Source organism: Gobius niger (assembly GCF_951799975.1).
Source record: "Gobius niger genome assembly, chromosome: 8".
NCBI classification, from domain to species: domain Eukaryota; kingdom Metazoa; phylum Chordata; class Actinopteri; order Gobiiformes; family Gobiidae; genus Gobius; species Gobius niger.
The window spans coordinates 12,021,885-12,030,599 of NC_136859.1; the positions used below are offsets into that span (position 1 = coordinate 12,021,885).

The 8,715-nt window shown below is 39.4% G+C and overlaps 2 protein-coding genes across 2 annotated transcripts; one reads left to right on the forward strand and one right to left on the reverse strand.

Annotated features, from left to right (window-relative positions):
• Positions 1-1,039: 1,039 nt before the first annotated feature.
• Positions 1,040-3,595, reverse strand: ube2s (ubiquitin-conjugating enzyme E2S). Its single transcript, XM_079562040.1, has 4 exons — positions 3,426-3,595; positions 2,666-2,813; positions 2,053-2,243; positions 1,040-1,974 (listed from the first exon to the last, which is right to left on the reverse strand). The coding sequence occupies exons 1-4, from the start codon at positions 3,426-3,428 to the stop codon at positions 1,615-1,617; spliced, it is 702 nt and encodes a 233-aa protein (XP_079418166.1). The 5' UTR covers positions 3,429-3,595; the 3' UTR covers positions 1,040-1,614.
• A 1,251-nt stretch (positions 3,596-4,846) lies between these two features.
• Positions 4,847-8,713, forward strand: josd2 (Josephin domain containing 2). Its single transcript, XM_079560870.1, has 5 exons — positions 4,847-5,032; positions 5,292-5,414; positions 6,164-6,289; positions 7,239-7,433; positions 7,985-8,713. Exons 2-5 carry the CDS (start codon positions 5,293-5,295, stop codon positions 8,094-8,096), a joined length of 555 nt encoding a protein of 184 aa, XP_079416996.1. The 5' UTR covers positions 4,847-5,032; position 5,292; the 3' UTR covers positions 8,097-8,713.
• The last annotated feature ends 2 nt before the right edge of the window (positions 8,714-8,715 follow it).

The window sequence follows — 8,715 nt, forward strand, 5'->3', positions numbered from 1 at the left end:
GAGATTCAAAGAGTAGCTTTGTGTGTTTTCTTCGTGAGTTAGAGCGAAAAGAGACAGAGAAACGGTTGCCACAGCAACTGTGTCATTATGTTGGTGGCAATTATGAAAGCGATAAAAACGGGGAAGGGGAGAGGATTGGCGCAAAAGCTTTAACACTGGAGCGTGAACGAAACTGTCAATTAGTTCCAGTCCTACATTGGCAATTCAAATGGGTGATTTTTTTTGGGTTCCAAGACAAACAAGAAACAGCTGACTATAGGCTATATAAAAGGACAGTGAGGATGGCCACATCTGTAAAGTCATCCACGTATGAAGCAAATAAAACCCTTGCCCACACAAAAGGACTTAAGAATGAAACAAAAACGGGAAATATTTAGGCGGTTGAAAAATTCTATAATAAGGTCTATGTTTAAAGAAGGTCTGATAATTACCCAGCCAGCTATTTCTACACAGGTGGGTGGGCTGCTGCACGTCTACCGAGGCCAGTGCAGACTTTCATTAGATGCGCCAATGACGCCCTATCGGGTGCACTTTTCCTGCACTGGATGCTGAGGTGGATGCAATTACTGCTTGCTTCATAATGGTTATTTCATCACTGCAGAACATCAAACAAAATTAAATGCTACTCTCACACGATCATGTAAATCTTTGTGGACATTATCCAGCGGGTCATTTTAAGACAGGTTTACCAGTCATGATTGAACTTTCCATCTTTATTAAATAATTTAAAACTGAAATAAATATCCATCCAGTCAGTACAGTGGCACACGTTAAGAGGCACCTTTTCAATTGTCAACTCTTGATTCTTTTAAAATGCTTGGGCCATGTATAAAGAGGAACAGGTGGTGAACAAGCAGCAAAAAATGCCCTTAAGATGTTTTCAATATGGCTTGCAGTAGAATTGGGACATTTGCATGGCTACAAAATTATAGATACAAGTATCTCTGCTTTTTTGATCATAGATTCCTTTACAGTTTTCTTACAACCTACCCCATTTCCGAATAGCACCAGACTTAAATTGTAAGACATTGAAGTATATAAAAGAGTAGAAAATAGTTAAGCCATTCCATTGCTTGATTTTATTTTTGTATAAAAAGCGTATTTAAATTTCATTTCATTGACAATATTCCTTCCCTTTTATTTTCTTTTTCAATTGCATTATATTTTCACAAATCAAAAAGTAAACCTACTTTTAATGTTTCGGGTTTAATCAAGAGCCTTGCTGAGCAGTACACAGTACCATCACAGCAGAGAAGACATATTAAAAAGAGCTGACAATGTTCACTGCAAAACGGAATTGAGACATGTGAGACATGAACAGAATCCTCAGAGGATAAGAAAACAATTCCTGTGATGTATTTTTACTATAACCCTATGGCAAAAATACAGTTTTTCTTTCCAATCAAGTCAGGGCTTACGAAAATAATTGAACTTCTATGATATAAATGGGACAGACTTGATGACTGGAGGAGTACAAAGTGGACTTCAAAAGGTGGTAGAAATAGAGAGAGATGGTTAAACAAAGTAACGCAAACTCACTTCAGTACTTTTATACACGCGCACACACACACACACACACGCACACACACACACATACAGAACTGTGCCAAAGCATTAAAGTCGCCGTAATGCACGTTTTTTATCTGCTTTCTTTTTCACTGCTACAGTATTGTTGCCGCTACTACTGTTGGTATTGCTGCTGTTGGCAGTGCTGGCTCCGTTCCCAAGAGGTGCTGCTGTTACTGCGCTGGGACCAGCTCTTTTCGTTGGGTCACCTGCATGCTTTTTTGGCTGAGGGCCATCGTTAGGGTCCTGCTGTGTTCCTGAGGTCCCACCAGAGCTACCCATGGCATGAATTTCTGTTAGTAAACGAGCACGAGACTCGTATTCTGCATAGTCCTCCAAAAGCAGGCGCCCAGCCTCTTCATTCAGAGCCGATTCAGGATTTGGATGGATAAGCAGACACTTGATTGTCTGTGGAAGAAAAAGGATGCATTTAGAAAAAAAAACAACAAATATAAACAGAAATGTTAATTAAGTTATAAATCTTACAAGTAAAACATGTCTGAGGCCAAGTTCTGCCTTCCAGTCTTTCTTCAATACGTTGACACAGATTTCACCTTTGTGGCCAACGTTGGGGTGAAAAATCTTGGTCAGAAAATACCCCTTGGGTGGAACAGCAGGGAAATCCTTCCCGAGGACGAGGCGCATTCGGAAAATGCCACCAGCAAATGGAGTTCCCTCTGTCAGAGTATAAAGAATTTATTACACCAACATTATGCCCAAGTAATAGAACCAAGTCATTGTGAGCCTCCTAGCATAATTGCCCAATTGCCAACCCTTAAAAATTATAGAGATTATAAACGGAAGCAATTCGTTTTTCTTTCGGGTTTCTTGTCTGAATGGCTGAGGACCGAAAGATGCAGGCATGGGTGGAGAGTAGAGTGAAAAAAAAATTAAACAAATAAATACTTGATAATAAAAAAAAATTTAAAAAAGAATTTGAGAGAAAAAATAAATAAAAAAATCATGCAGCAACCCAGGTCATGGACTAAAACGAAATGACTTGATGAGAGTTTAAACGCTACAATCACTACATTGATTGGTTTGATAAGAAAACACATGCGATTGGTCAACAACTGATCAACATTGTGTGGTCACTTACCAGGGCCTTCAATGGACGTGTGCAACTCCGTGATATCTTCTTCACTGGGGTAAATTTTGATTCCCTCAGGGGGATCTGCTGCTAATGCTGACACCTCTTTATAAACCAAGCGAAGAATGTGAGGGGGCAAATTCTCCACATTGGAGTTCTGAGAAGAGACAGAGAAACGTGCAAATTAAAACATGAATTTTAAAACCACGATCAAAATCCCTACCACTACCGATTATCCGCAGGTATATGTTTTGGTTTGCCAACTTTGCTTGTTTACCAATAACATTAACATTTCCCCAATACTAAAATACAGCCCTAAAACAATTTATTTTAGAAGAGATTATATACTTTAGGAAGATGGAGGGCCATACAGAAACAAAATAAAGATAGTCTGAATAAAATGTGTCTGGTTAAAAGTAGTATCCAACGCGAAACTGTCACAAACAAAACAGTTACTCTAATTTTAGTTTAAACCGGTGTCGTTAGTCGTAGTAGTCGTTAAATACTGGACATCTCCACGAAACTCTATCAACGTTAGCAAGCATCGCCTAGCTACAAATTATGTTACTATTACAATATAAAGCTAGACGTTAAGCGTGTCCACTACAATTACCATCTCCTATTGCCCAATTCAGGACGCATTTTACAAGTGAGGTCGGATTGTCCTCAGATAAATAAGGCCATTACATATTTAATTTTTTTGACCGCTGCTAAGTGCTATCATCGTGCTAGCTGTTAGCAAAAAGGCTAGCTAAGATATCAAACTTACCATCTTTAAAAACACTTATGCTGAGTTGGCCGTGGTCTTTTGATGATCAAATACAAAATTCCACAGATATATATTGTAACCTAGCGTGGGATGATCAGATTGTCGTCTGGTCGCTGTGGGTTTCTCTTCTTTTGGTTGACACAGGAACAAAAATACGACCCTCAGTTTAACCTGCGAGAACGGACCAATGGGAGAGCGCGTTTAGGGCTACGTTACAGATCTTTAGCCAATCAGAGCGCTGTATTCTATCTGCGACACAATGGGATGCGCTATCAGCCAAACAGAGACTTAATACAAGCGATAGCACTCAGCTATAGGCCTGTTTGAAAAACTCAAACCCTCCTCTCTATCTGTAAACTAGTGAGGACATTATTCTGTATGATAAAATGCCATCATCATCTCTATGCTCGATATACATGCATTGGATTTTAGGTGATATCACGGGGGGGTTAAATAAGATAAGAGAAGATAGCCTTTATTGATCTCACAATGGAGAAATGTACTTGTTACATGCAGCTCTTAGAAACACTTAGGGCAGGGGTCACCAACCTTATTTCAGCTGAGGGCTACTATAAGAGCATTAAGTTGTTCGAGGGCTACCAGTTAAAAACAAATCCTAAAGACTTAAACGTACACTGTTCACTTATAGGATATTGACCCCATATCATATTAAAATAGCTTTATTTTAAACTCATACTGAGTCACAAGAACCGAAAAAACTGTAATTTTAAGAATTAGATTCAAGAAAATGAAGTGTTTTACACTTTAGAAAAAGTCCCAAGGGCTTCTGGACATGCCCCAAAGGGCCCCTGGGTGCCCGCGGGCACCACGTTGGTGACTTAGGGTGTGCAAATAGTATGCCTACTGATAGACAGCAAAAGGCTGCATGCCCTATGATAAGAGCGAGAAATGGTCTATTAGACACAAGTAATGTTGATAATATAACATAACTTTACAGGACATATAACAAGATGGTATATAATAATAGATATAGGACAGGTACCTATGAGTTGTGGTACCAGTGTTGATGTTCTAGGCAAGGCAGTTTTAATTCTAAGGCAAGGCCATAAACATTCGATAAAATTAGTCCAGAAGCCATAAGGAAGGCCCAATGAAATCGTTTTCAGCCTAGTTATTAAGACACATCTCTCCAAAAGGACTTTTAACCTTGTGGGTTCTCCATTGGGACTTGCCTCAGTTGCCTGGATGACTGAAGGATAAGTTGTGAAAAAAGACTCCCCTATAAAAGCAACATAAAAAATAAAATATTACAAATTACACAAGCTTTTGGGCTGTTCCGCAACAGTACTCGGTCTCGGCACTAGACGGCGCTGTAACATAACTACAGAACTGCACTTGTGAGCAGCAAGAGCGCGTGCCTTAGACTGTGTGTAATGTTCTGTTATTTTGTTTTCATATATACATATATTAAGATATTTCGCCGCTGTTCATTCTGATTTTAGAGGTGATTTAGGCCCAGGGTCATTTGTGTTTAGTTTGTGACAGATTTGTTACATGTTTACAATCACTCAGTGAGTGGCGTTCACTTCCGGTTTGTGGATGTAGCTGTCCAGCATATTTTCTCCTGGAAATCGCTTTATCAGCAGGTCAGTTCTTTCGCGCATCTTTTGTTCATTAAATAAAGGGGTTGTGGACAATCAGGTTACATATTTGGAAACAAATACCGGTTAAACTTAACCGTTTTTGCTCTAACTTCTTGCACAAAACTGTTTTTCATCAGAAATTGCTAGCGACTTTTTACTTCACGTTAGCCTTGGTCCACTATTTTATATATTTTTGTTTGGCTGGAACCTCCTTGCTGGTGTATATTGTGTGTTCATTTGGGGGTGTTTTTACGCTTTTCAGTATGAATGAAGGAGAGGTGTTTCATGAGAAGCAAAGGTTGGAGCTGTGCGCGATCCATGCCCTGAACAACGTGCTGCAGGAGCGGGTGTTTACCAAGGAGACCGCAGATGACATCTGCAAAAGGTACGGGCCTGATCAGTAACCTTTCTGAATGAAATTAATGAGCAATAGCCTAACAAAGTACATTAGAATCATACTCCAAATATCCTTGCAAAAAAAGTACAATTGGGGTTATTTTATCGAAATACTGTAGTTCTATGGCTTCAACCACGGTATTATGGCGGTTTGAGCTTTTTCTTAAGTCTGTCCAATGTCCCACGTCCATGTCATGTGGCATTAGGACCCTTTTACTACTCTTTGTGGTTGTCACACTTTTTACTAACCAAAATGATGAGAAAGAACAAGCTCATTTTGAGATGGGGCTACCTGCACCATACAATTTGCCAGCTTCTGAAAAAACACAACATGCAACACAAAATCAACAGACAACAGTGATTTAGTGTTAACACAGCCATTTCAAGGGGAAATGTATTTCTTTGTTCATTCAGTGCAACATAAAGACGGTTAATTTGAAGAGAGTTCATTATCTAACTTCACTGCTGTATGTGTCATGTGTTCATTCCTCTTACAGCTGCAAGCATTTCAGGCATACTCGCCTAATGTGTGACCTCCTTTAGTTAACTCCAGTTATTAATGGCCTTGAGAAAGTGCATAATTGTATTATCATAGAAATAAACGGTTTTCAAAAAGTGGTCAATTGGACTGAATTATTTTAGAATTGAGGATGTGATGACGTCTTTTGTTTAAGTTAAGTTATGTGTTGGTAAAGGACAGATGTAGATAAATGTATTTGTGCTTTTCTTCTTTGATAGGCTTGCCCCACAGTGTATGGTTAACCCTCATCGCTCAGTGTTGGGCACAGGGAATTATGACGTCAATGTTATCATGGCAGCTCTACAGAGCCGAGAACTGGCTGCAGTGTGGTGGGACAAGCGCAGGTGAGCTTTAGTAATGTATACCCTTTCAAAATATTAATATAAAACTTTTTTTTCATGATTCAGTCCTTGCATCCCTGTGCAATATTTGTTAAATGATTCCTGGATTAAGCTTAGAACAAATGGTCTCATAAGTGACTAAATGTATGTTTTTACTATGCTAAAATTCTAAATAAAGCTCAGCACTTAAACTGACAGGATTTTATGTGTTTCTAAAAACTAGTTTGATGTAATAATGTCCGTGGTAAATATTAATCAAGTTTTGCACCAGAAAATGACATTTCTTTGAGGAAAGGTTGAAAAAGTAGCAATGTTTATGTCACGACCCACAAGCTGCAGTTCAAATAGGAATTTAATCTGTCATATATTTGACCTTTATTTCATCAGGAAAACGTCCCACTGAGATTTAGAATCCCTTTTTCAGGGGAGTCCTGGTCCCAGAGGGGACCTATTGTACATGTTTTTAGAGGTAGGGGAAACTGGAGTACCCGGAGGAAGCCTACATGCAAACTCCACACAGAGTTTGGGGGCATCCAGGTGGGAATCGAGCCCAGGACCTTCTTGCTTCAAGCGCTTCTTGCTTCAAGCGCTAACTGCTGCACCACTGTGCTGCCATTAAGTAAAATACAGTTAATCTTTCATTAAAGATAAGATGGGGATTTATTTATCTCACAATGGAGAAATTCACTAGCTTTGCTTAAAACAAGAGTTGTTTTTGTACTTTTTCAGTAGAGAAATTGTGGGAAAGCCCTGGGAAAGGCTTGATGAGAATGGTTCCTCAACCCACTTTTGGGTCCCAATCCAAGAGAGACCCTCTGTACTAAGGTTTTAGTGACATAGGAAGAGAGAGGCTCTAATGACAGAACTGAGTATATTATGACATTGCCAATAATATACAGTATATTGAAACCAGCTCTACAGTTTTGATTGTTTTTTCTTCTCTTTCTCTTAGAACGGTTCAGAGTCTTTGTGTATCGAAGGTCCTCGGTTTTATCCTCAATGTCCCGTCACGCATCTCCCTTGGGATTGTCTCTCTTCCACTTCGACGTCGGCATTGGCTCGCCGTTCGCCAAGTCACTGGACAGTACTACAACCTGGACTCCAAACTGAAAAATCCTGTCTGTATTGGAGGAGAGGCAGAATTACGGTCAGTGATGGTTAACTGAGGAGAGCCATAGATTATTATTATTATTATTATTATTATTATTATTATTATTATTATAACAGCTTGATTTCCCCTTGTATTAAGTTTTACTAAAAAATAAAAACAACTGCTAAGATTAAAGTTGATGTTGCTTTTTCAAATTATTTTAAAACATTTTTTATTAATTGGGGCATTTAATAAAGCACATGTAAACATATCACTCTGGATTGTAGCCAGTGCCTAATTTGTATCCACTGCATTTGCACTCACGCTCTCATTAATACGCCAGTGTACACAGGCCAGGCTGATAAAGAAATAAAAAAGTATGTACCAGTTGGAGTTGGGATTGACCAACATCCTTATGACTGATGTGCAAACATTCTGAGCCTATTGGGTAAATACAAACCGTATTGTCTCTCGGAGTTTATGCTCTCCGCGAGTCATGTCATGAGTGCTCACATGAATCTTATGTCACTCTTGCTGGTGAAAACAGTGTTGTTGTGCCTTTTCCTTCTTCAGCTCATTAACATTGTGGTCTTGTTTCTCTTACGCAGCACTTTTCTCAGTGAACAGCTTTCTCAGGAAGTGGCAGAGATGCTCCTAGTCGTCCAAAGAGAGGTGGAGGAGGACGGTTCGTGGCTGATATCAGACGACCTCAAGAAGTGATGCCTTTTGGACTGTTTCCTGTTTCAGATTTACAAGCATGGTTGAGACTTGTTTTATTTGACTGACCTCGTCCACTTCAGGGAATGCACTATTTAACACACACCGAAACTGAAGATTGTCCAAAGAGAAGCAGGGACGGCGGTTTGAAGAGTGCTTTCTGAATGCAGTAATTTTTCCTCACTCTGAAATGGCAGATGTTTTTGCTTCCCCGAACCACCCTTACTTACAAAGACAGATTTTTTTTTTGCCGTGTAGAGCAGGGGGCAGTTTGTAATAGGTTGCGTTCATTCTAATGAGCTTGTGGTTTTAGTAATATTGGGGCGGGGATAGCTCAGAATCATATGGCTGTGCAGCTCAAGAAAATGGATAGATGTCAAATTGTATTCCTGTTAACTGTCACATAACACTGTAATTACAGGGTCATGTTTTATGTGAGCGCAACCTATTGTAAAACGGACTGCTCCGTTTACTTGCCTATTATAGTAGCATATAAGCGTGCCCCTGGTTATATTTTCTCCACCAAAGTGCACCACCTTCTATGCACCGCTGTCAATTTTGTCATCGTGTTGGTTTACTCACCTATTGTTACCATGACGCTATAGTGTTTGTTTTATTTGAG

Bases quoted from the DNA above. Each gene is read 5' to 3' on its own strand.
- ube2s (XM_079562040.1), bottom strand. The intron at 2,244-2,665 runs GTAAGTGACCAC...ATACTCTGACAG, and splicing joins CACGTCCATTGAAGGCCCTG to AGGGAACTCCATTTGCTGGT. The intron at 1,975-2,052 runs GTAAGATTTATA...TTTCTTCCACAG, and splicing joins GCCTCAGACATGTTTTACTT to ACAATCAAGTGTCTGCTTAT.
- josd2 (XM_079560870.1), top strand. From the start codon at position 5,293: ATGAATGAAGGAGAGGTGTTTCATGAGAAGCAAAGGTTGGAGCTGTGC. The intron at 6,290-7,238 runs GTGAGCTTTAGT...TCTTTCTCTTAG, and splicing joins GTGTGGTGGGACAAGCGCAG to AACGGTTCAGAGTCTTTGTG. The intron at 7,434-7,984 runs GTCAGTGATGGT...TCTCTTACGCAG, and splicing joins GGAGGAGAGGCAGAATTACG to CACTTTTCTCAGTGAACAGC.